Genomic DNA, 27,960 nt, shown 5'->3' on the forward strand with positions numbered 1-27,960 from the left:
TCACAACAGAATAATATTTTAATAAAACTGACTGAGCTTACATAAGTAGCTTGGGCAGCTAGGTTCTCAATGCAATACAAACATGAGGAATAAAAAAAACAAACAAAAACACACAGCACGTTAAATGGATCCCCCCCCCAAAATAAGCAGTTTATAACAATGTACAGTATACAGTGAAATTGCTAAATGAAAATCTCTGAATGGAGTAAGACTGAGCATACATAGTATTTATAAAGATGTCTATATCGAAGCTGAAAGTCTTATCATGTAAAAGCTCCAAATCACACACCACAAAACTAAGAACTAAATGCTCTGCTAACATTTCTTGAGGACGGCACCAAAACAGCTGCCCTTGGTGAAAGGATAACAAATAAACAAAAAGAACAAAAACAAAAAACACGTGGTGACCATATTTATTAAACAATCCAAAATGAGGACAATAAAAAAAAAAAAAAATTATGTTTTTCTCACCGGCTGAATTTTACTCAATAAAATAATAAAAACTAAACTAAAAGCCTGTGGTTAAGACATTACACAGATATGTTTTACCTCTGAATACCAGAGATGTAACCAATATAGTGCGTTGAAATAAGCTGAAGGCACCCCTGTTATTCAAAGGATTAAAATAATGTATCCCGCTTTTCCAGAACGTCATTAATCTAGAAATTAAAACCTAGTAGTACCCTACCCATAAATGGCACACACTATTTTAGTGTGACAATGACAATTGTCCAGTCTTGCATGGAGCAAATAATGGGTAGCATTCAAGTTTCCAGCGTTTCTTCATTTGCTCCACATGTATCGACCACACAGATCAAACAGCTAGTTACTGGGAAGGCGCGGACCTTGGCGTTTGCAATCCATTTGTCTGTCTCTGTGTTATATTCCAAAATATGTCCTAATCGCCCCACTCCCTGGAAGCCAGCCAAGACGTAAATGACCGAGCTCACTGCCGCACACTTTACAGTAACTCCTTTCCATGGCATGGGGGACACCAACTTCCATTCGTTAAGTTTAATATCATAATATTCCACGCTGTCTAGCCCACCTGAAAATAAATTGTATAAAAAGTAAACGTCAGGTTCATTTGCCTTTGAAGGTGTGGTATATATGTTTAAAATAAATTTACTTGAAATAGAATATGAGTGGAGCATGAAAAAAATAAATTATATTGTGGTTGCTTTGGTACTATTTCAAACCATGGATTTTTAGTCAAAAGCTTCCTTTGCTCACCTAACAGTCTTTTTCCTTTCTTGCCTGTCCAAAATCACCATATTGATGTAGTAACCTGGTACAGAACAGAGCCGCCCTACTATACAATTTAGAGATGGGTAGATCCCCCACACGCTGGTAAAGTAGTATGAGCGTTTTAGATCCACTTCTGGAGAACTATATGTTGTATGGATAGCAAAGCAGATCATAATTCATGTGGCCTGCATGTATGCATGCATTAATTTACATAGCGCTTGTAAAGTGTATTCAGCGGTCACTGTAATATAGTGCTGCCACAGCAAGTACAGTAAATCTAGTAGACATTTTACATCTATATAGGCAAAATGTTTTGTATAGCTTACAAACTAGATAAGGAATGGATGACGATTTTGATCAGAATGGGGCACATAAAAAGCTTGATATAACTGTAAAACAATCAATGTACAATGTTAAAATTTATAAAACAATTATAATGTGACCAGATTTTGGTCTAATAATGCTGCACTGATTTGGCTTGTCCATACTTAAGGCCCTGAGCCAGCCATGACTCTCCCTATTACTAGAAGCAGTACACTGGACCATTAGGAAATACTAGATAAAATGAATATGGCTGTCTATCCAAATGAGTGCAGAGCCATCTCCACTGAAGTTTCATTGCAAAGAGCTGTGGGAGAAAGGCGTCACCTACTTTGGATCTCTAAATACAAGAGAGCCATCTGCAGGTTACTGTCATGCAGGCACTACCAGAGACTAACAAAATTATATAGATTTTAATGTGTTAATCCTAGATATTCTTGTGTCTATAAAACATACACTTCTTCTGTGATGACACCCCAACCCCCTATAGCCATTGTTGATAGACATGCACATGCAACTACATGCTTTAATTTGTTGCCAAACTGGTCCTATATAGGCAATATATTTCTATCCATTGTATGTGCTTTTTGTTCCACAGAACTTCAATAAACTGTTTCAATACCTAAACCATTTTGCCCACCAATGGCAAATATCTTGTCTTTCACAAACACCAATCCATGGTTTTTGCGAGCCTCTATCATTGGACACAGCTCAGTCCACCTGAAAAGAAGAAAAAAATAAAAATAAAACAGAAACAAGCAAACCAAAATGTTAGGAATAATTAATATATTAAAAAAAAAATACTTTTCACAGACACCTGCTGGTGAGCAAGCAGTGAACTATTTTAATTAATAAAAATATATAAAAAATAAATAAAAATGAATGTGACCCTTGAATCTGTGTTGCACAAAACAATGTGATTAAAGAGAACATTTATGTCCTCCTTTCTTTTGTGATACCAATTATTACTGGCAGCATTATGCCTATCAATTTGGGGACATGATGGAACAATGAGATAAAGACAGCAGATTCCATCTTTCAATAGATTTCAACAGATGCATATACTATGAAAATCCCGGAACACAATTACTCACAATAACAGGCAATTAGAATGAGCTTAAATTAGCTAAAGTTTAATACCTGGTGCTCTTACTTACAAAGACACATTTTACCCTGAGGATATAAAGCAGATCTCCTTATATTTGGAGATTACTACAATTATCCATACAATATATTGATTGCGCTATAAGAGCTGCAATCACTAAACATTTTTTCTTAGATTAATTATTGGATTGCAAAAGACTAAATTAAAAATCGCCTTATGCTGTCCGAAGCAGTGGATCTTGAAACTTGGGTCAGGACCTAAAATTGGGTTGCTGTGCGGTTTCAGTGGTCTGAACAAACATCAGACTGATCACTCCCAAGGAAAGTGAAAACCACTGGACCAAAGGGCACAACTTAACAAGTAGAGTTCTAGGAATTGTTAAAAGGTAAATTTGGTTTGCACATATTTTTCTTTAAAACCAAACATTCACCTGCAAAATATTTTATAAATAATAAAAAAAAAAATTCTATTAAAAAAAAAAAAATAAAATAAAGAAGGAAATTGATTACTTCTGAAGCATACTTACGTTTCTGTTGCTGGATCGTACACTTCACAGCAATTCAACACCCTCCCAGAAACATTGTTCCCCAAGCTGCCTCCACATACATAGATGAGCCCACATGCTTCTACCATCCCATGACTACATCTCTGGGTCAGCATGCTGGGTTTCGTGTGCCAGCTCTCAGTTCTCGTATCATAGCACTCAAACAGGTAAAGGGCAGAATTTCCTGGAGAGGTACACAAAATATATGTATTTTACTTTTTAAATCAACCTCATGATGCTTGGGAAATATAAAAGATGATCAGGAACTTTATAATCTCTTTAGCGGAAATACACGCCGTCACCCCTAATTCAAAGGAATATAAAAAAGAGCAAATATGTAAATAAATAAAACATTTACAGGGCAATTCACAAAAGTGAGAATTGTTAGGAATTGAAAGTGAATTTCAGTAGTTTAACTCAAAGCACTGCTGACTTGGAGAATTTTTCCAGCTTGGAAATTTTGACCTTATATTTCAAATGTAATCTGAATTCAATTTCAATTCCTATCAATTCTCGCTTTATTGAATAACCCTGTAAATGATGCTTAGGATTCTTGAACTGGAAGTATAATGCACAGATTATGGCTACTGATCAGTTTAAGTCGGTTATGTAAGTTGGCAACGATTGGTGACTGTGTGCAGGTCATTGATTAACACATCCTAGTTATCTTAAATATTTCTGCAACAAAAAAATTATTATTTTTCATCTTTAAAATCAAATTTCCTACATTTTATTAGGAGAGGTACAACTAAAATTTATAGTAGAAAATGTATAAATCCCCCCCCCCCCCCCCCCGGTGAAAACTTGAAACTGCAAAATAAAGAATCTATATATATATATAATAAAAAAATAAAAAATAAAAAGCCACGACAGGCAACGCAAGCAACCAACAACGAAGGCTTCTGCGCAAGCCAATTGAATGGTACCAGCAAATATATGTTATGTACGCTACTAACCTAACCTAGCCTTCCTTTCTCTCTGTCACCCCACTTGAGCAAAAGCAGATGACTAGGCTTCTGCGTAAGCAAACTTAAATGTCGTACTGAATACCTGTCAATACATAAATAAAGAATTGGGTTGAAAAAAAAAAAAAAAACGTCACTTTTAATTCATTCATATAAAAATTAGAAACCAATCAAAAATGAACACATTGTCTAAACAAAGGTACAAAAATCCACCGTGATCTTCCCACACGTTAAAAGAGAAGAAAATGAAATAGTAAAAGAGATAGTGAACCATAAGAGAAAGTTATGTTTTACTTTTATTTTTAGTCTTTTACCATTTCATTTTTTTTAAATCCTTTTTCTTCTCTTTTAATGTGTGGGAAGATCATGGGTGATTTTTGTATCTTTGTTTTGATGATGTGTTCATTTTTGATAGTTTTCTTATTTTAATATGAATCAATTAAAAGTGAAGTTTTAAATACACCACATTTTCTACTGTATTATTTTGGAAGGCTAAAACTTCTCGGTTTAAACAGACTGATACCACAATCCTTTTTAAGGGTATAGTTTTAACTGAAAATTATGTTTCAACAACACCTTTTGTCCCTGATTATTAAACTTATTTTTTACACCCTTTGAACAATGGCATCGATTTAATATTTTTGGATAAATGTTTAAAATTATTACAATCTAGTAGTAAAAAAAAAAAAAAAAATGTATTTCTACAAAGTCTCTCATAGAATGTAATTGGGACTTATGTAGATAAATCATTTAAAAACTCTATCCAAAAATAATAAATGGAGTCATGTTAAAGAGTGGGAAAGCAAGTTAAGGTAAAATTACCTTAAATTATTATTATTACCCTGAAGTGGCTTTGCCACCCATTGCATATGCATTATAGAAAAGCAAAATAAATCACTCAGAAAAGTTGCATAACAAAAATAAAAATTGGCTCTGATCCTCCTCCAGTGACCTAACTATCATATCACATGCATATCTTTAAGTGCTGTTTTTTAAATCTGTCCTGCACTTGAATGAATGGATAGATCTCTCACCCACTTCTGAGCCTCCTGACGTGTAGATCTTGCCCTCAGCAGCGCATGCAGCTAGGCTGTCTCGTGGCGTAGGAGGCCCCAGTTTAGAGTACCAGGAATCTTTCACAACATTATAGCAGTCCATTCTCTTAATTGGGAAAAGTTGAGAACCACCCAAAATATAAACAACATTGTCCCAAAAAACACAAGCTGCGTCTCGTCGCTTCTCAAAGGGACATCGAATATCAGTCCAGTTGTAATCCTGGTTAACAGAATAAATGTAATATATTTATATTCAAACGATATCCAAAAAACACACATATATGCATTACCGTAAGAAAACATGACATACAAATTGATTTTCAATTTTTCTATTTTTTGCAGTGCGTATAGTTGTTATAGGCATACACATGGTACCCCAACGGCATTCCATATGCTGATATCTAGACATTAGTTACAGTGGGGGGTAGATAGACAATGCACTTTTTTTTTAAGTTACGTAAAGATAACAAGCTAATAGGTGTCGCTTTATGGTATAACATGCTAGGTTAAAATTGCGTTTAACTCAACTAGTTGCACATTAGATTGTAGTTATATTGCCATGACAGTAATCTAAGACAATCCAAGACATAGAGGTTGCTTAGCAAATTAAACAAGATGAGCATCCAGATGAAGCTCTACCAGACAGTACATAGTTGTAGAAACCAACAGTGCATTCAATTTACCATGAGAGACATATCTCTTTCACCCAAGCAGTGGTTAGTAGGCACACAGTAATTGAAAACATCAATAGGAGGCACATAATGATTAGAGGCATACTGTAAATATTTGCACACATCTTGCCCTGAGGTTTTCAGGTGTCTGGTCTGTAAGTGCATGGAATGTCTCTGTGCTTTACCTCCGTGGCATGTTGGTGGTACCTCCGCTTTTTTTCCAGTTCACAGGTCTGTGAATGCTCATGTCCTAATGGGTGTTTGGGAAGGTTGGCTGTATAGCGTCCTTTGGTGTTCGTGAGGAAGCCGGCCACCCGCCTGTCCACAAGTCATCCTATTCCTCTGAGGGGGAACTGTGGCTGCAGCGTCGGGTAGGTCTGGGTGTCGGCGGACGGCCAGGGGTATACTGGGGCAACCCTCTTGCTCCAGGCTTTTTGTTGGGCCAGCATCATATCACCACGGACTCGGGGTCATGTAGAGGCCGGGTCCCTCCCTGGTAGGGTAGATCTGAAGGCTGCGGCGGAGTTGCGACACCTGCGGCGCCCAGGCCTCCGCCTGTATGGGAGATGCGTTGGGGCTTTGCCCTTTGGGGCCCGCGGCCCGGATGGGCTTATGAGAGGAGTAGCGGTCTGCGTTTTCGGGTTTTTGCCCAAGGGCTTCCCGGGTCCTCTCCAGCTGTCGCTCCCTTGATTTCTCTGTGTGCTCCCGCTTGCCTGCTTTCGTGTCCTTGCAGCAGCTTGGCGTGCTTCCACCTTTGCCCAGAAGTTTGCAAACAGTTTGTTTAAGCGAGTATCTAGTGGTTTGCAGGTGGAGTGGTGCCGCGTGGCTCTTATCCGGCTGTGCGTCCGCCATTTTAGTGCAGCTATTGGTCTGCTGGATTAGTGTACGGTTTAGGCTGTTGCCATCTGTTGCTTTCCGTGTAGGCTCACTGGTGTCGATTATTGGGACCGGGATAACCTCCACCGGTCCTAAGGGGGGGGGGGGGGGGTAAGCCCAATACTTCGGGTGCTGCTTGCTTTGGTGGGATGGGAGAGTGGCTGTCTCTCCTCTACCCTGCGTGGTGTAGGCCCCGAGTCTCTGAACCGGTAGCCCAGCGGGCTTTCTGAGTGTGTGAGGTATCCACCCGTTCCTCAGCATTTGGGTTGCAAGGTGAGGTAAGTAGGGGTTCAGGATTGAGCGGGGATCCCTCGTTTTTTGCCAAAAATCGGGTCCAGGCTCGGGAGCTCACAGATATTGTGTCTGTTCAGTTCCCCGGTCAGGCTCAGCCCCACAAATTGATTTTCATATGATTATTTTGGATAACTACCAAAATTACCCAAGTTTCCAGTTCAGTGATTTTTGCCTTAAATGGATGATTTCCTGGGGAATTCTCACTTTTTGTGAATTACAGTGTCAGGATTATTCACTGCAACAAATTTAAAATGAATCTTTAATTTTTTTTAGGCCAAAATTTCCAAAACTAAAAATATAGTCGAAATTACAGAATTTGCACTTTAGTGATAAACTCTGTGTGTGCTACCTAAAGTAGTGATTGGTGGCAGAGCAATTGTTAAGTGTCGGCAGGAGAGTAAATGAAAACAGGAAAGATTTCCATAAATCAAAAGTCAGGAAAGATGTTCTTTTCCGATTGGCTATGCGCGTGGGAGCCTCTAGACATTGCAGTAGTTTTAAATTGGTGGCTATGAGTGAAAGTTATGAAGTCACGATCAGATAATGGAAAGAGAGATATCTTACTTTTGGATTAAAGTATCTGCAGGACTGAGGCTGCGAGCCTCCAAACAAGGCAATCCTATAATCATGTTTCTTTCTCCGTGGTCTGGTTCCATCTACCAATTCTTCTCTGTCTTCTGGAGACAGAAGATGATAGCGCATTCCACCTAAGAGATGAAAATTTGGTGATCAAATCAGAATGTACAGAAAACACTTATTAGTTAATTCAGTCTTAAAGCTATTACACTACTGATCTACACAAATATCTACAAGCCCATACAAGGAAACCTGTAGTTTCTAAAAGACAGAGGTCCACGTTTGACTACTACAGCAATACACAGTAATAAAAGGAAATCACACAACTGTAAATTTATTTACACAAATTAATGTCTCTCCCATGCAACTAACCATTTGTACTTTCTTAGTTTTCATTTGACCTTAGCATGCTTTATGCAGAAAAATAAGAGGGCACACAATTGCATATTTTATTCTCCACAATTCTTAATGCCACGTGGAGAATTGTAGAAAAATAAAGGAATGATATATTAAATATTTTTATTTTTATTAAATATTTAAAAAAAAATAAAAAATATTTGAAAACATTACACACAATCATAAGATTTAGATCACAGTTTGATTTCAGTGTAGCCCCTTCACTTGTAAATTCTTCTGTTGTCGATCATTTTATACACAATTAAAAACACTGATATAAAACACAGAAGGAGTAAGGGAAGCCGGTATCAGATCTCAGGGAGATCTGATACCTGCTGCTTCTTTGCAGCTTACAGGGCTGGTAAGGGGACACATTTGATTGTCCTACATAGGCGTTTGTCCTAGATAGGCAAAGAGAAACGTCAGTATAACATTAATACCTTCTAAGTAACAAAATACCTTTCAACCAAAACTATTTAAAACCATTATTTCAGAAACAACGGTCCCTTACTTATCACCATTTTCAGGCATTCAGGATTGTCCTGTATCAGAGGCTCGGCCTGCACGGTTTTGCTTAGAAAGTTTTTGGAAATAAGTGGAAATCTGACTTTGGCAAGAATGTCCACCATGAATGGTTGTCGACTTGGCTCATCATATTTTAACCATCTGACAGCTGCATCATATACCTAAAATAAACATATAGTGTTACTGAAAACACAGTAGATGTACCGACATAGAATTCTGACTATATTCGAAAAAGGAAAATAAATACATAAAAACCGTCAATTGAATCTTTAGCCTCAAAAATAAATAATCATAAAAATGAGAATAAGAAATATCAGTATGAAGATAATTTTAATAAAATAATTTTATTAAGCTAAAAACAAAACTGAACAAAAATGCTTTAATGCATAACTTATATAATGCAATAAAACAAAGGATCTGCCCTGGAAAGTCCCTTTAATGGAAATTGGTAATAAATGTGGGAGAAGCAGCTTCCTGAAACTAAAATTAAAGGAAAATGTTGAGCACCAAGGAAACTTTAGCTTAAACAGTTGTAGTGTATAGATCACATACCCGGAGTCTCACTGCTCAATTCTCTGCCATTTAGGAGTTAAATCACTTTTGCTTCTGTTTATGCAGCCCTAGCCACACCTCTCCTGGATGTGACTCACACAGCCTGCATGAAGAAAGTATCTCCTGCTGTTATTTGAACTTTAATCACAGCAGACGGCTCATGCTGGCTCTAGCAGGCTGTTAATAGATTTTCTCTCCTGCTCTAACTTAAACAGACTGTGCTGAAAGGAAGTTTAAGCATTAGACCTTTCTTTACAGGAAATGAGTATGGAGATTGTGTAGGTCACATGCAGTGAAGGTGTGGCTATGGCTGCATATATAAAGCGATTTAACATCTAAATGGCCGAGAACTGAGCAGTGAGACTGCAGAGGAATGACCTGTACACCAAAGCCACACCATTAAGCTAAAGTTGTTTCAGTGATTCGAGTATCCCTTTAATATCAATGCTGCATTATGTTATTTTAACGGAACCAGACAATAGATTTCTGTGTTTTTTTTCCCCTATAGTTTTTGTGACATAATTAAAGGGTATTCATGTATCCAAGTGTGGTATACTGGAACAGTTAAGATGTTCAATCTCAACTGTTAGTAAAAAGACAATACCTGATCTTCAGCACGGACAGTTAGTGTGTCCTGGTTCAGTAGATGAGTAACACGTTTCACACCTAGCTGCAGAAACTCATCGGTTTTGTAAACTTCAGTGAAATGCTGATGAATGAAGTCATCTGCTGTGGCTTTTAGCTCAGGACAATCAAGGCATTCTGCTAAAACGCTAATTCCTGTTCGTACAATTACATAGGAAATGTGGCAAGTTTTTATACATGAAAATAAAGCACACCTGAATGAAACTTAAGAATTAAAAAAAATATGTAGTTTAGATTAACAATGTAATTTATTGAAATCAATCACCTTTTTGGTATATTAACATCGAAGTGAACATAAAATGTTATTCAAGGTAACTAGCAAATAATGTATAAAGATAATCTTATATGCTGTCACACCACTCAGAAATATCTTTATGGAAAACGAGTGTGTGTTTGTTGCATCATCCTTGGACTCCTTGGACTATTCGCTACAGTTGCCAAAATGGTTTTGATTTCAGTGCTCCTTTAAGAATGAGATTTTACATTTGTTACAAACCAGTACAAATGAATAGCTTGCTGAAAACGATTCAGGTCATTTCTCACAATGTTTGATTAATGAGTAGCCAATCAAAGTATACGTGCGATATTTACCCAAACAGTTAGAAGCGTCCACTTGTTCTTTTAAGAAATCCACACACATTCTCTTGACCGGTTCAATTTGATATTGGTTGGCGGCATCCAGCAAGGATTGGACATTATTGCTATTTACAGATATTCTGAAATGGGGGAGAGAAAAAAAGTAATGTCTTTACATCAAAAGTTAGAGTAGAGATTGTAGCCTTTCTAGTCCAGTGATGCAATGTAAAATAACAGATGAACATAGTATCTTCTAATACCTTATTTTCTGGACTAACAGAATTGTGGAATGACAAGCTTTGGGAGAACCTTCCTTTCTCGAGTCTAAAGCATTTCTGAGCAAAAACAACACATAGAATTCAAGTTGAGCTGTGATACTGGGGTTAAAGAGACATGAGTGCAGGTAAGATACAGGTCTAATAGAATATAGGCACCATTCTAACAGAGGGTCATAAATATCCTCTGTAAGGATCACAGATTAAGAATACATGAATTCACATCCAAGAATCCAAATATGCATGAGGGCCTATATATAATAATAATCATAAATATGTCCCTAAAATTAATCTTACCATGTGGACACATATGCTAGAAGAGTAAAATAATGATGGGGGGGGGGGGGGAAGGGAGGGAGGATTTGGGTGTCATGTAATACTTTGGTAGTGGGAGGAGTTGCTGATGGGCGTTTGGCTCCGCCACCACCCCATTGGCGGAGATCATCAAAATGAACAATCTCAGCTAATCCAATGCTTTTCCATTAGAAAGCATTGGATTGTCCGAGATCGTCAATTGTGATGATCTCAGTCAAGAGGGCGAGGTGGGTGGGGCCAGACCAGCAGTGGAATAAAAGGTGAGTTTATTCTATTCAAGCGGAGTAAGGGGATCGAACCACCTAAATAGTGTTTTTAACACTATAGGGTCAGAAATACACTTTTGTTTTCCTGACCCTAGAGCGTAACTTTAAGCTGAAGTGCTTCTGGTGTCCCTTTAACCCCTTAGGGACCAAACTTCTGGAATAAAAGGGAATCATGACATGTCACGTGTCCTTAAGGGGTTAAGCAAATCTGCTACAAAGGTAGAGAGTATGTCAATGAGATAACTGTAGGGCCAGTTCAAACCTCTGGGACACAGGTGTTAGTCTCAGCAGGATCACCTTAGGGCTTGTTTCCAATGCTATCTCTGACACAGTACATTCTACTTATGCTCATTTTAAGGAGCATACATTTTCATCTATACATTGTACTAGCAAATGTATAGCTTGGGTGGAGGGGGATGACATATATAAATTAGGTATTTCATTCCCTGTCAATCAGTTCTTTAGCATAGACCTCTGTGCTGAAGAACTGACTCAGAGAGACCAGGTTTGTTCTCCTGCTCTCCAAGCATAGCAACACAGCGCATGTAAAGCGATTGCTATGGTTACTCCCTAGACGACACTGCTAGAGCTAGGAATGGAGTGACTGAGGTTATGGAGGTGGTTTGCCAGGACCATCGTGGCTGGACCAGAGGTGACTGTTGCAATAACACCCACAAAACAGAGAAAATGGTGGCAAAGGACTGGATGGAAGGTGAGTTAATATCTCAACATAATTAACGGAATATACAAAATTAAAGTAGCAGCTACTGGCTGTTGATAGAAACAGCTTATGACAACTATTTAGCAACAATGTTGGAAACAAGTCCTTAGACCATTGTTTTTCCAGACCAAAAAGGTATACCTTGCTGTGTATGCAAACTCCACCAATTGCTCTATAATATCAGGTTCAGCGTCTTTCAGCTCTACCTCAAAAGACTTGGATTCAAGCATGTTTGCTAGAGAGAAAGAGAAAAACATTTTACAAAACTATAGTGGATTCTCATATATGTGAACACTTAAAATATATCCACTTAAAAGAACACTGTAGTAACCATAACCACGTTTTACGCAGTTTGACTACTTACTTATGGTCCGCAGACACCACCCTGCCTCAAGGAGTGTCAGATATTTTGTCAGTGTGAGCCAAGTTCGATATTCCAAGCAGGAGCTTCTGGCTCTCCCAACCAGAAAGAAAGGGATAAGGAGTGCCCGGGCATTTCCCCATTGTGGTTTAGAACACTAACTTTTTAATCTGGGTCCACCAGATGCTGCTCCCCAACTCCACTACTAACAACAGAGAAACAGAAGCTCCTAGGCAGAAGTTTTTGTTAGCTCTCCTGAACAAAGTTTGGGGAGCATCAGCTGATCACTTTCTACCAATGTGTTTAGCCTAAGGCGAGGCTTAGCTCAGACAGAGAGCGTCCAGATCTCAATCATTAGCAGTAGGTAGGGAGCGATGCCTGGAAAACCCTAGATAACAACATGTCAAACCGATCCAAAATGGTCTAACTACTTACAGGGGGGAGCATAGCACTGCAGCTTGGATAGTTTCTTTTTTCCCCCAAAAAAACTATTTTTATTGTAAATGCATGATACAAAAATATGGAACGAATGACATTAATAACTTAAAAGCAGTCTTGGATCTTTGACAGTTGGAAAGTGATATTCAATCAGTTACATTAACTATTTTGTAGTTTTCTCAACATAGAGTTTCTTTTAAAGAGCTAAGAGAGGGAGATTAAAGACTCGTGGAGAAATTTATCTATAACAATCTACAATGTTGGCTGTGTAGCTCATCCTCTGTACATGTTGCCCTGAAGTTTTTCAGTTATATTCTGTAGTTATGGTGCTAAGAATGTGATGGGTACTCACTTGTGAACATCAGGTTAAAAAAGTGACTGGCGGCTGCCAAGACTACACGATGAGCAGGAATTTTTCTGTCTTGGACCATAAGAATGACATCACATAATGTTTTCTATCAAAAATAAATAAATTGAAAAAAATAAGGGAAGAGCAGGATGTTTGTATACGGTCATATGGTGAAAAAGATATGCAATTAAAAGTGCTGCAAAGACAAAGCTTAGTTTAAATGTCAAGTCCCAGGTAAACATGAACGGTAATCAGTTAGGACAGAAGAGCCTTTTCGTTTAGCAAAATAATAAGAGTAAGAGAAATTGATTTCTGGGAAATACTATGAAGTTAAAAAATACAAAAAGCCAATTTGAGAAGCATGCCACACAATGCTTTACCCCTTAAGGACCACATCCATAACACCTTACAGATCACAAAAAATGCTCCCTAAACACCCGTGCTAGTAAGGAATATCCTGTTTTTTTTTGCATGTATGCCTCCCCAATGCAGCCCTGCATTTGTTAAATGAGTGGAATGATATAGGCCAGGACTAGGGAAGTTGCCTAAAACTTTACAACAGGCAGTCTATATATGTTTTGCACGGCTTAACATATATTTATATAGCTAGGTAGACTATTTTAAGGACTGTGCTGAAATGCTTATAAGGGAAGTAAGGTGTGTAAAGAATCGAGATGAAAATGTTTGGTGAATGTAGTGTGTGGATTTGTTTGTTAAATGTATCTATCACAAAAGTCATGTGTTCTTGTGTTTGCTTACTACAGAGGCAGATTACTAGGATTGTTACTTCTCAAGAATGTCAACTGTTTGTTACTGAATAGGGTGTTTTTTTTAGAGAACATTACATAAATGCAAATATTACCCTATAGTAATACATATTAGCCAATGATATAAAGACAGATTATTGTCATGAAAATTCAGTCATGTATAAACTTGTGTGAAGGACTGTTCTTCGCTCACAATGCTTTGTTATTCCCCAGATGATCACTGGTTTACTTTACAGCAAATTACATTTTATGAATCCAAGTGTGGAGTTGACTCCACGTCTCATCCTGAGAACCAGCTAATTGTTTTGAAGGCAAAAAAACAACTCAGCTGTTTGTCATCTTTATGAGGCACTCACAGACAGGTCATTTAACCCCTTAAGACCGCAGCCAAATGTACAAGTTGTGATCCAAAAAAACGTAAACAAAACCTGGCATTTGCGCTATATGTCTGTCCAACCATAATTCACCTCTTTCATATTAAATGCACCCCCCATTATTATATATCATTTTATTCAGGGGAAACGGGGCTTTCGTTTAACATCAAATATTTAGGTATGGAACATAATTTAATATGAAAAAAATATTAAAAAAATGGGAGAAAATAAGAATTTTTAAAAAAATTTAGTTCTACGTGACATTCTAACTGTGAATGTCATAATACTGTTTGCTTTTACTGCAATACAATACACATATTTGTATTCAGCGATGTCTCGCGTGTAAAACAGTACCCCCTATGTACAGGTTTTATGGTGTTTTGGGAAGTTACAGGGTCAAATATAGCGTGTTACATATTTCAGTTTTTTTACATTGAAATTCGCCAGATTGGTTACGTTGCCTTTGAGACCATATGGTAGCCCAGAAATAAGAATTACCCCCATGATGGCATACCATTTGCAAAAGTAGACAACCTAAGGTATTGCAAATTGAGTATGTCCAGTCTTTTTTAGTAGCCACTTGGTCACAAACACTGGCCAAAGTTAGTGTTAATATTTGAAAATGCAAAAAACTAATTTGAACGCAAATTTTGGCCAGTGTTTGTGACTAAGTGGCTACTAAAAAAACTGAACATACCCTATTTGCAATACCCTGGGTTGTCTACTATTGCAAATGGTATGCCATCATGGGGATAATTTTCATTCCTGGGCTACCATACGGTCTCAAAGGCAACCTGACGAATTTTAATGTGAAAAAACTGAAACGCAAACCTTATATTTGACTCTGTAACTTTTGAAAACACCATAAAACCTGTACATGAGGGGTACTGTTATACTCAGGAGACTTCGCTGAACACAAATATTAGTGTTTCAAAACAGTAAAACGTATCACAACAATATCGTCAGTGTAAGTGCCATTTGTGTGTGAAAAATGCAAAAAACGTCACTGTCACTGACGATATCGTCGTTGTAATATATTTTACTGTTTTGAAACACTAATATTTGTGTTCAGCGAAGTCTTCCGAGTAAAACAGTACCCCCCATGTACAGGTTTCATGGTGTCTTGGAAAGTTACAGAGTTAAATATAGTGCTAGACAATGTAATTCCCTGAACTTTTGGCCTGGGTTGGCAGGCAGGTCCTGCAAATTGTAATTAATAAAATGACCTAATTATGTAAAATTATTACATAAATATATGCGTAGAATTATTATATATATATGTGTGTATATATATTTGTGTGTATATATATGTATATAATTTTTTTTAGTTATTTTTATTTATATATAGGTATATACATAGTGATATATACGTATATACTTATGTATATAGATATATATATTATTTCGTTCTACATGTATTTTGATATCAATATATATATATTAATTTTAAAATACAGTTAGAACGAAATTACGCATGTTTATATATTTTTTATCTATTTTTTTTATTATTTTTTTATAATTTTTTTATTTATTTTTTTAACGTATTTATATATTTATTTATTTTTTATTATATATAAATATATATATAATGAAAATTATATATATATTTAATCAATATCATTGTACGTGTATTTTGATATTAATATATATATATAATTATGTATATATTAATATTAAAATACACGTAGACAGTGTATGCATATTTATGTGTATGTGTGTATATATATATACTTAGATCATATATATAATAAATATATATATGATCTAAGTATATATAATTTATTTTTACACTGTTTTAACATTTTTTTATTTTTTTTTCAGACAGCAGGGGGAGTACCTGTCATTACAGGCACTCCCCCTGCTGGCAATGCCTTGGACGGCTATGCCGTCCATGTGATCGCGGGGTCCTCGCAAGGACCTCGCGATCACATGGCCCTGGGCGGCTGAAGAGGACGCAGGGGGACTCCCTGGGCTCCCAGGTAAGTCCCCCATACCGCGATCGCCGGCGTGGGATCGCCGGCGACCGGGTAAGTACATAAGATCGCAGGACGTACTATGCCGTCCTGCGGCTTTTAGAGCCACCAAAATAAGGACGGCATAGTACGTCCTGCGGTCTTAAGGGGTTAAACAAGGAAATCGGGGGGCGGGGCCTGGCTGCCAAACTGAAAGGCTGCATGCAGTGTGGGCTCTGTACAAGAGTTGACAATTGTCGCCTAAAAACAGTATTTAGAAAGCAAACAAACGGCTAAATTTGCGCTGATACCTACCTGCAAGCTACTCTGCTACAGCACAAGGGTTTCCAGGCGTCTGACAAGCAGATTGAGCCCACACCGCCACTGAGGCCTACCTCGAGGTGAGAGCCTGGGAGAAGCGGCCGATCTCCCTACTGCCTCTCCGACCGGAACAAGCTGACGTTATACGGGTCCCCGCTTCCCCCCTGCCGGTGGGGGTTATCCCGACACCATCACCACAGCCAAGCTACATCCCTGACAAGCACATCGTTTTAAAGCAAAGACATAGATGGGCGCAATCTGCCTCAAAATGGCAGCTACTGCACCAGCTGCAGACACACTGAACCGACTGCAGACACTCGAGCAGCGTCTGGATGACCTCCTCGCAAACTTCTGGCAAAGAATGCAAAACAAAGGGGCACAGACCCAGAGGGAGCCGCTACACCCTACATGACCGCATTACTCACCGCCGGAAAAAACACCTGGAGTGGCTGAGAAGGCGGCCCATAAAATCTGAGGCTCGCAGCTGCCTTTCTGGGTTGAGGGCCCGAAAGGGAAACACCCTGCTGCGTACCCCACATGCCCGAATGAGACTTTTCCATCACACAACCGCCCGGGACCTCGCTTGCGGTGCTGAAAGTGACCGGAGCAGTGGAAAGTGCACAAGGGCCCTTGAGAAGGCCTGGGGCCGGCAGAGTGGCCAAAATCGGATGCGGCCACTAGACCAACCTGCTGGCAGCTTCCCGATCGTGGGCATAGGATGAACGCATAAACACACTCCTGGAGAGTACCACAGCGTGCACACCGGGACTTACTCACAGGCAGCTCTAAACAGGCAGATACATGTTGCCTCCTGAACGTTACCAGCAATGCCATAAATGTATATTCTGCTTTTATTAGAAAAGTATGATTTCTCTTTTTTCAGTCCAATGGTTTATTTCTTAACATGCCTAGCTTGATGCAGACGCGCCCCAAAGCCTCGTGGTTTACAACGTTTAAGCTTGCTACATATAAGTCTTGCCGAACCCTGCAAAATATGCGGCCTTTAGCCTTTATGTATGTTTAGCCTGAAATAATTTAATCTAAGAGTATGCTAGCCCTAAGAAACGCTTTTCATAGTAGTACTCCTTTATTATCAATCGATAGGTCTTATTTTCACCTTGTTTTTACCCAACTAGTACAGGCTATAAATTAAGACATAAGTACCTAACCTGCATTTACTAACAAAAAAAGAGTGCCATTCTTGCATGCCATAATACTGTATTCACTGTATTGCTGTTTTAGCTTGAACGCGCTGTTGTGGCGATACGAGCTTGTTTATGTTACCCACGCACTGAAAGAATAAAGATTGACAAAAAACAAACAAAAAAGACAAAACTTTTTTAATTAAATGGCATTCATATTATAGATTAAGTCCACTGTGTATGGGGGTACAGTTTGGTAAAGAGTTCTGTGTGACTGAGCTGGTGTGTAGGCAAGGTTAGACTAGCCCTTATGATTTCTCACATCCAATATGTGGTCTGATCCATGATATTGCACAAACAATTGTCCCACTCAATATCACAAGAAGTGCCGATATTCTTAAGGAAGGATTTTGTCCTAACGTAACTGACCCTCAGAGCCAATGCTAACCGTTAAGTTGAGAATGCCTAACGGTCTGGAGTATATTTAGCGTCAGAGGGAGTACTGTGGAAGTTGCATAAAATAGATGTCCATCATAAAACATGGTGTCTTTTTACTTTTGTCAGTTTAACAGACATTTTTTGTTTTATAGTTTAATAGCCTATTTTTCAAGAACTATCTTGAAATGTCTAGGGGCCTGGCTGGGAAGTAACGGATGGAAAGCATAGGGCTCAGAATGTGAGAATGCAGCAAGTGAATGCGTCAATGTGTTTGTAAAATGCATGTACCATAACACAGTCATATGTTCCTGAAACGGTTTTCTAAGGAATGATCTATAGTGAGGATGATTATAGTCTTAAGATGAACTCTAGGAATGTCAAGTTTTGTTAATTACCAATATGGTTTTTCTTACATAATTTTACATAAATACAAATATTAATAGCTAGTAATAGTTTCTTAGCCAATGGTAGAGAGACAGATTATTACTAGCTATGAATATTCAATAATGTATAATATGGTGTGAATGACTTCCCCTCATTCAAAATGCTTCACTAATTCTCCCTGATGATCATTGGTTTTCTTACAGTCGGTAAATACTTTTCAGAATCCAAGAGTGAACTTGGTGACTTTGTGTCTCATTTAGAGATCATGCTAACAGAATCTTTATAAAGGCTGGTCTGTTATGACGTATATATGTATGTCATTGGTCCTTAAGGGGTTAATGAAGCTCTTCCAAGACAGTGAGTTTGGTAGGTCGATTGATACATATATTTTATTTATACTAGAATTGTAGGTAATCAATAAGAATTGCAAAATTTAAACCATGTTTGGAACTGGAAGAAGAAAGATCTCTAATATCCAGTAGTTGCTTGCAATTCCCTTGTCAACTCACCTTAAATTCCCTCTTAGTGTATAATGCCAAATATGCCAACAGTTTACAGAAAGATTCAAGAAAGGCAAATGGTAAAGCACATAAAGGAAATAACAAACAGTAATAACAGTGGGTTATAATAACTCATCCAAAGGTGCTGACTGAGGTATGCTAAACACATATTAAACCAGGGCTTGACAAATTTGTTTGGAATCTAGGAGCCAGCTAAAAAAAGTTAAGAGCCGTTTTTTGTTTTTTTAAAAGGGAATGTGGTGGTTCTGGTGCCTATAGCATGTCGCTGTAGCCTTTTCAATGCAAAAGCTGCATTTTCAGAGAAAAGGCAGTGTTTACATTGCTGCCCACTAAGACCTCTAGTGGCTGTCACTCAGATGGCCACTAGAGAGTCCTGTGTCAGTGCTCTGCATGGATGTGCTGAATGTTACCCATACAGAACATGCGCAATATCCTCACATTGGCTTAGCAGAGATCATAAAGATTGATGAACTTGGCAATGGAAGCGGGACAAGCCATGGCAAAACCTGCACGGCGTGGGGGGAAAAAAAAAGGTGAGAAAAAACACCAATCATGTGATCGGAGAGGGACAGGTACTTAGACACACATTCTCTGACTGACAGACAGACAGACAGACACACACACACACTGACAGAGACACATACACTTTCTTAAACATTCAATTATTTTTGTTTTTTTACATTTTAATCCACCCAGCCTCCCTACCTTTGGAAAGCAGAGTGACTTTCCCTGGGGTCCAGTGGGGCTGCTCTCTCTTCCTGTGTGAGAGGGAGCAGTAATCTACCATGCAGCTCCTCTCTGCTCTCTGTGATGCCGGGGCCGGAATGACATCATATTCTGGATCCCAGCATCATTAAACAGCGCAAGGGAGCAGCCGCTGGAAGATCACTGCTCCCTCGCACGCTGCCCCAGCCGACCGCCTTGATGCTCCACTGAGCCGGCCGCCTTCATAAAGACCAGGGCAGCCGGCTACAACGATCACTCAGCCGGGCGCCTCCATAAAAGCTCAGGGCAGCCATTATTTGCCCAGCCGGGCGTTTTAGATAAAAAGCTGACAAATACCAGGCGCCAGGGCAAAATTTTTAGTCGCCATGGTGACCTGGGATTTGTCGAGCGCCCCAATGTTTCAGCTACCAAGACATTACCCCTGAGGAGCCGAAACATTGGGGTCCTATTGTCTCCTGCTCTTGAGTCAGTATGCCTGTTTTATTATGGGTTTCTTTCTTGAGCACTTTAATTTGCATACATAGTGGTTATTGGTATGCTATTTGTTGTTTACATACCTGTACTATTATCTGCACCTTTTCTGTATAATCTATGCTTATCCACTATATGAATAAAAAACTTTTTTATGTGCAAATTGATTCTGGTGTGCTTGGGTTTTCTTCTACTACAACAATTATCAAACCATGGAAGTGCTAATGCAAGAATCTGCATTAACAAGAATCTGACCAAATAAGGCAAATGTTAGAAGTAAAAAATTTTTTTATCACTTAAACACTCTTTCCTGCTTCATAAACTGCATTAAAGAGCCGACACGTGAATATAGAAACTTGCACTATGCATACAGGCAAAAAATGACAAACAGCAAGTTATCTTCTGCATGTCTTTTTTCAGACAGCATCAATAAGGTTTATGGGATTTCATACATAAAATAAATTCACTATTATTGGCAGAAAACACTAAAACAGTACAAATATGTTTATTGATTCAGAGTAGGGTATAGGGACATGTATGATGTGATGAATGTTGACAGACAAGTGTCATGTAATTATAGAATCACATATACAATGAAAACAGATTTAAATGGTTATTCTGTAAAGCAAATTGAAGATTATATGGAAAAAGAAAAGTGTTTGAAGCTTGAAAATCTAGGACAGACACAAGGGGGTAACCCTAATTATGAATACATCATTACCTAGTTACATACTCTCCATTGGGGCTTATGTAGATAACTTGACGCGTTGTTGCAACTTCCGATCACTTTATAGACAAATACTTCTTGACAAGTATATCTAGTGGTTGTTTTCTATTGCCACAAGACCGCAATAATCTTACCACTACATATATCTTCACCACCATATACTTATATATATTGTCGGAGCGAACCTTCTGAAACTTCATATTATATTCCCTCCCTCCCCTTTTTTGGTTTATTAAGTATTTTTTTTTTTATCCTTTTATTGAATAAATGTTACATTTTAATACCATTACCTGCACTTCCTAAAAAGGACAGATCATGTCTCTCTGCTCCCCCATTGAAGACTATATGGGCACAGGAATTATAACAACATTTCCAGATTAACCTTCTGTTATTCTAAGATCCATGCTGGTGCAACTCGTAACCAGTGTCACAAAAATAGTTAAATGGTTACTCTAAGGACCATGACCACTTCACTAATTTGAAGTTGCCATGATGCCTAAAGGGATTCTATAGTGCCAGGAAAACAAACTCAATTTCCTGGCACTATAGGTTTAATAGGTCCCCCTTCCCTCGTGCCCCCACTCCTGGCGGGCTGAAGGGGTTAAAAGACCTTCAGCCACTTACCTGAATCCAGAGAGATGTCCCTCGGCGCTGGGTCAGCCGGCGGGGGAGACCTAATGCGCAAGGGGAAGCAATGGCCGCATTGAATAATACTTTCCTATGGGGAAAATCGGACGTACAGTTTAAGATAACGGACCAAAAGTCTGTTTGGATTCCTGAAGCAATGGAACTGCAATGTTTTACATTGCAGCACTAAGTACAAAAGGGACACATCACCCAGATCACTTCAATGAGCTGAAGTGGTCGGGTGCCTACACTGTGTGCAGAATTATTAGGCAAATGAGTATTTTGACCACATCATCCTCTTTATGCATGTTGTCTTACTCCAAGCTGTATAGGCTCGAAAGCCTACTACCAATTAAGCATATTAGGTGATGTGCATCTCTGTAATGATAAGGGGTGTGGTCTAATGACATCAACACCCTATATCAGGTGTGCATAATTATTAGGCAACTTCCTTTCCTTTGGCAAAATGGGTCAAAAGAAGGACTTGACAGGCTCAGAAAAGTCAAAAATAGTGAGATATCTTGCAGAGGGATGCAGCACTCTTAAAATTGCAAAGCTTCTGAAGCGTGATCATCGAACAATCAAGCGTTTCATTCAAAATAGTCAACAGGGTCGCAAGAAGCGTGTGGAGAAACCAAGGCGCAAAATAACTGCCCATGAACTGAGAAAAGTCAAGCGTGCAGCTGCCAAGATGCCACTTGCCACCAGTTTGGCCATATTTCAGAGCTGCAACATCACTGGAGTGCCCAAAAGCACAAGGTGTGCAATACTCAGAGACATGGCCAAGGTAAGAAAGGCTGAAAGACGACCACCACTGAACAAGACACACAAGCTGAAACGTCAAGACTGGGCCAAGAAATATCTCAAGACTGATTTTTCTAAGGTTTTATAGACTGATGAAATGAGAGTGAGTCTTGATGGGCCAGATGGATGGATTGGTAAAGGGCAGAGAGCTCCAGTCCGACGCCAGCAAGGTGGAGGTGGAGTACTGGTTTGGGCTGGTATCATCAAAGATGAGCTTGTGGGGCCTTTTCGGGTTGAGGATGGAGTCAAGCTCAACTCCCAGTTTCTGGAAGACACCTTCTTCAAGCAGTGGTACAGGAAGAAGTCTGCATCCTTCAAGAAAAACATGATTTTCATGCAGGACAATGCTCCATCACACGCGTCCAAGTACTCCACAGCGTGGCTGGCAAGAAAGGGTATAAAAGAAGAAAATCTAATGACATGGCCTCCTTGTTCACCTGATCTGAACCCCATTGAGAACCTGTGGTCCATCATCAAATGTGAGATTTACAAGGAGGGAAAACAGTACACCTCTCTGAACAGTGTCTGGGAGGCTGTGGTTGCTGCTGCACGCAATGTTGATGGCGAACAGATCAAAACACTGACAGAATCCATGGATGGCAGGCTTTTGAGTGTCCTTGCAAAGAAAGGTGGCTATATTGGTCACTGATTTGTTTTTGTTATGTTTTTGAATGTCAGAAATGTATATTTGTGAATGTTGAGATGTTATATTGGTTTCACTGGTAAAAATAAATAATTGAAATGGGTATATATTTGTTTTTTGTTAAGTTGCCTAATAATTATGCACATTAATAGTCACCTGCACACACAGATATCCCCCTAAAATAGCTATAACTAAAAACAAACTAAAAACTACTTCCAAAAATATTCAGCTTTGATATCAATTAGTTTTTTGGGTTCATTGAGAACATGGTTGTTGTTCAATAATAAAATTAATCCTCAAAAATACAACTTGCCTAATAATTCTGCACTCCCTGTACAGTGTCCCTTTAAATACAGATTTAAATCCAAGTGCTGCCCAATGTATAACTCTACCTCTGTCATTAGCTAGCCCAGAATGAGAGTAGCTGAATGTGCCAGCAAGGTAGGGGTAGGCAACCTTAGCACTCCAGATGTTGTGGACTACATCTCCCATTATGCCCTTACAGCCATAATGCTGGCAAAGCATCAGGGGAGACATAGATAGCAACATCTGAAGTGCCAATGGTAACTAACCAAGAACAGTGTTTTATCAAACATGTATTCCTGAACCTATGCTGTTAAAACCACCATATAGGTGGCTTGTTCTCCCTTAGAAAGGGTTACAACTTACCTTTTTCCCAGCGATGGACGAGTCTGCTGGCGCTGACCCCGCCTCTGATCCACCTCTTTGGCTATCATCATGACAATAGGGAAAGCATTGGCCTGGATGAAATAGTCAAGGAGTCAGGTGTGGGCGGAGCTAAATGCCAGCCTGGCCAATCAGCATCGAATAAATGCATCTCTATGAGGAAAGTTCAGTGCGCTAAACGTCAGAACAACTACAATGAGCTGTAGAGATTCTGGTGACTATAGGTGTCCCTTTTTATTTACGGTATTCATAATCACTTGCTCCAATGTGCTGTCTCACACATTCTAACAGCACACAGCATAGGAACTGTCAAGAATGATTGGCTTGGTTAAGGCACAGACATTTTTTCTATTGAAACTTCAAGTGAATACATGTTCAATTTGATGCTTGAATTTCTACTTTGCACTACAGTGCTATGAAACGTTACTTCAGTCTTCATTGAATGTTCAGTATATAAAAACAGTATAAACAGACTTGGCTAACACAAACACTCATTAAACAGAGTTAAAAACATACATGGGATTATAAACCAAGCTTTGCAATTTTGGGCGCCGACTAGGGAGCGCTGACTAGGGAGCGCTGACTAGGGAGCGCTGACTAGGGAGCGCTGACTAGGGAGCGCTGACTAGGGAGCGCTATTTGGACCCACACTTTTTTTTCCCTGTCGATTATTTTAATTATTTGCTGTCTGTACAAATCAGGGCTTCATACAATAAATGCATGGGTTCACTCTTCAGCAAACAGCAAAGTCCTGTGATTTGTCTCTCAATGAGCCTATGAATTACCTCTGGTTCCCCCTAATTTTGCAGTTAGTTTTGGTAATTGTGGGTAAATGCTCAGCCAGACGTGCAGCTTATTTCCTTAATCCTTCTCCATGCTGGTTACAGTTATATCAACATGCTAGATAATTCCGCAGAAAAACGGGAGTACCATTGCTGGCATGTCCGGTAGGCCAAGTACCATAACCACTACAGACCATTTTAATAGGTATGGTGTCAGGACACAATATTCAAACTATTTGGGAACTTACCTGGGTCACAATGGGTGCATGCACCCGTTGCTGCTAATAGCTCTATGCATGCTTAAGTAGCCAACTCAATAACTTGAAAGACAGGAAGGGTAATTCCAGCCTCTCAGAATGACAGAAATGCAAGGCACAGCCGCAAGGTCTGCTTGAAAGGAATACTCCAACGTAAAAAACTCTTTATTCGGTTTTAACATTGGGAGTGTTGCTGTACTACACTAGATGCCAGACACACCCTACACATGAAAAAAAAAAAAAAAAAAGTATATATATATATATATATATACAGAGAGATAAGAGATGCACTCACAGGACTTGATACGAAAAAATCAATCACTTCTTTATTTTCCAAACAAGGTTTACATCATCCGATCGACGTTTCGACCCCTTAGGGTCTTCCTCAGGATCCTGAGGAAGACCCTAAGGGGTCGAAACGTCGATCGGATGATGTAAACCTTGTTTGGAAAATAAAGAAGTGATTGATTTTTTCGTATCAAGTCCTGTGAGTGCATCTCTTATCTCTCTGTATATATATTTCACAACGTGGGATAGCACCCAGGCATTCTAACCTATTGATTTGGAAAGGGTGAGTGCCAAGACAAGACTTTAATTTGTATATATATATATATATATATATATATATATATATATATATATATATATATATATATATATATATATATATATATATATATATATATACACACACACACACCATTTACTCACCTTTTTCTCCAGTGGAGAGAATTCTCTCAATTCTGCTCCTCTCCTTCTCCAGGAGACCGACGACTGCCTCTGCATCGGGAAGAAACTGGCACATGTGCACCAATCACCCAATAGAATACTGCTCATAGGGAAGCATTGGAATGTTAAAGCAGAGTGAATCAGAAAGCTCTTATTGTTGTCAGCTTTGACAGGCAGGTGGGCGTTCTTAAATTAATTCACGATAGTGCTGATTTCTCTTGAAATAGGAATCCCTGGCTGGAGAATTGGAGGTGGAGTTACACCTCTGCAGCAAATATCTTAGTATGTGCATGGTTTTTAAACTGAAACGCTGCACATATAAACACTAATCACCATGACCACTTAAAATCAGTGAAGGGCACATGGTGCTTGGAGTAACCTTTTAAGAGCTAGAGGGCTCTGGAGTTTTCCTTTAAAATCCTGAAGGTAGAGAGAAGAAATAACTCAAGGTAGAGAGAAGAAATTCAAGGCTGAGACTGCAGTGAAAGTATTAGAGTAACATAGCAATTTCAATAAGATGGTACCTTAAAGGAACATTATAGGGTCAGGAAAACAAACATGTATTCTGGACCCTATAGTGTTAAAAACCACTCTTTAGCCCCTCCTGACTTCCCTAAATATAGTAATATTTTACTTTTATTCCAGTCTGCAGACTCTACCCCTGATCTGCCTGCTTGGATGACATCATCAGAAGTTATTCTCTCAGCCAATCACAATGCTTTCTCATATATTGACCAACACTGTCAAGGGGAAGAACAGGGGCAGATCCAGCACAAGCCAAACACAGCCCTGGTAAATTAGCATCTCCTCATGTATTGAATCAATGCATCTCTATGAAGAAAGTTCAGTGTCTCCATGCAGAGGGTGGCGACACTGAATGGCAGTGCTACACACCCCCAGGAAGCACCTCTAGTAGTCATTTGAGGAGTAGCCAGTCTGGGTATCCCTAGGCTGTAATATAAACATTGCATTTGAATGCATTAGCAATGATATCAGTCAGCCCCAACCTGACTAAACCAGCACTATCACTTTTCAGCATTTCATAAAGATAAAATCTTGCATAGTATTAAAAGATACAATCTTTATGAAATACTCATGTTGACTGCATTCAGTAATTTAAACGGTTGTGAGACAAAATACCTATTATTTTCTACGGAGATTTTACAGGTCGACAAACCACAGAGCTTTTGTTATTTCCAAGCAGCCGTCACACGAGATGCCTGTAGGAAAAAGCAACTTGTCGCCCACTTCATGAGGAGTTCTATGAAGGGTCTCTCATAGACTTACGTCTTGAACTCATACACACTGGCAAGAGTACAACTTTGATGCAGACTCTTCTACTTGACAACATACATTGGCTGTTAAAGTCAGCTGACACTCTCAGCAAATGAATAATGTCTGAAGTGGCACAAAATTTGTTATTGCTAATGCTGTAGTATAGGGGTATGTAACCTTTAGCACTGCAGGTATTGTGGAATACTTTTCCCCTTGAGCTACGCCAGAATTATAGTCGTAGGAGCATTATGGGAGATGTAGTCCACAACACCTGGAGTGCCAAAGTTTGCCTACCGCTGCTGTAGTACAAACACCAGCTTTAGCCTACCAGTTGAGACTCGAGTATCCCTAAACATTAATATTGATCAAGGTTAAAATTGGCGCTATTCTGGGGCAAAGTGCTACCTTTTGATCTACATACTTTCGATTTGCATAGCGATCGCCCATTACTAAGCACACTGCTCCTGAATACCACCTGTTTCTTGTCTTGATGTCCTGTTAAGACATTTAAACCATGCATAAAACCTGACAAAAAGGTTAATTAAACCTCTGGATCAAAGATCTCAGCAGGACAATGTACTGACTCCATGTCTTAGCTCTTCTAGCAGCTTGTTGTTATTAACAAAGCATTAGGCTATTGCACTGAACCAAGCCCCAGGTGACAATGAGCTCATTCTCTCTCCCATTACTCCAACACACAGATCCCCACCACCCCACGGAGTACCATAGCCTCCCAGTAAGCATTGTTATGGGTCATGCATGCTCTGGGGCCCTGGGACTCAGTGCTGCCCTTCACCATGCATGCTTCATGGGGTGCCTTCTCTTAAAGGGGCCGCACGGTTGCCATGGTTATTGGTGATTTTGTGAAGGTTAGGGAGGGCATGTTTTACCTGTTTCCGCATGATGTTCATCACTCCCATAAAGCTGGCCAGCAGCTTGGCTTCCTCCCTGGCCGCGAATTTCTTTTCGGTTTTCTTTTTGCTGGGGTTTTTCTCCGATCCCAGTGCAGCCATCCTTCCCCCCCCCCCGAGGCCCAACCACCAGCCCTCAGTGTCCCCTCCCCCGGTGTAACCCCGGTTCCCTTACCCCACCCCCAGTGACGGTTCCTTACCCGCAACAAACACAAACCGGCCCGCAGCCAGCCTGCAACAATAATAACAGCACCACCCAGCGGCCGGCCGGGGTCACGGCAACAGTGGAGAAGAGCCAGGACCGAAGCGGGACGCTGATTGGCTGACGGGGAAGAGAGCGGTGACAGA

General features: G+C 39.4%; 1 protein-coding gene across 2 annotated transcripts; it reads right to left on the bottom strand.

Moving 5' to 3' along the window:
- On the bottom strand, window positions 1–27,943 carry KLHL7 (kelch like family member 7). Of its 2 annotated transcripts, none has more exons than XM_063452377.1 (11): window positions 27,813–27,943; window positions 13,078–13,180; window positions 12,068–12,161; window positions 10,365–10,489; window positions 9,733–9,908; window positions 8,563–8,737; window positions 7,644–7,786; window positions 5,218–5,458; window positions 3,201–3,402; window positions 2,192–2,289; window positions 1–1,048 (listed from the first exon to the last, which is right to left on the bottom strand). In XM_063452377.1, exons 2-11 carry the CDS (start codon window positions 13,154–13,156, stop codon window positions 765–767), a joined length of 1,617 nt encoding a protein of 538 aa, XP_063308447.1. In that variant the 5' UTR covers window positions 13,157–13,180; window positions 27,813–27,943; the 3' UTR covers window positions 1–764. The 2 variants fall into 2 exon arrangements, with proteins under 2 accessions (XP_063308447.1, XP_063308448.1); XM_063452378.1 differs by lacking the exon at window positions 27,813–27,943 and adding an exon at window positions 27,592–27,758.
- Window positions 27,944–27,960: the final 17 nt, after the last annotated feature.

This window comes from Pelobates fuscus, chromosome 4 (assembly GCF_036172605.1).
Source record: "Pelobates fuscus isolate aPelFus1 chromosome 4, aPelFus1.pri, whole genome shotgun sequence".
Taxonomy (NCBI): domain Eukaryota; kingdom Metazoa; phylum Chordata; class Amphibia; order Anura; family Pelobatidae; genus Pelobates; species Pelobates fuscus.

What these genes read in the sequence shown, in the direction of transcription:
- KLHL7 (XM_063452378.1), bottom strand. Translation starts at nt 27,714, where the DNA reads ATGGCTGCACTGGGATCGGAGAAAAACCCCAGCAAAAAGAAAACCGAA. An exon ending in GGACGCTTCTAACTGTTTGG is followed by an intron (nt 9,909 to 10,364) that starts GTAAATATCGCA and finishes TTGTACGAACAG; the next exon opens with GAATTAGCGTTTTAGCAGAA. An exon ending in GTCAGGAGGCTCAGAAGTGG is followed by an intron (nt 3,403 to 5,217) that starts GTGAGAGATCTA and finishes GTACCTCTCCAG; the next exon opens with GAAATTCTGCCCTTTACCTG.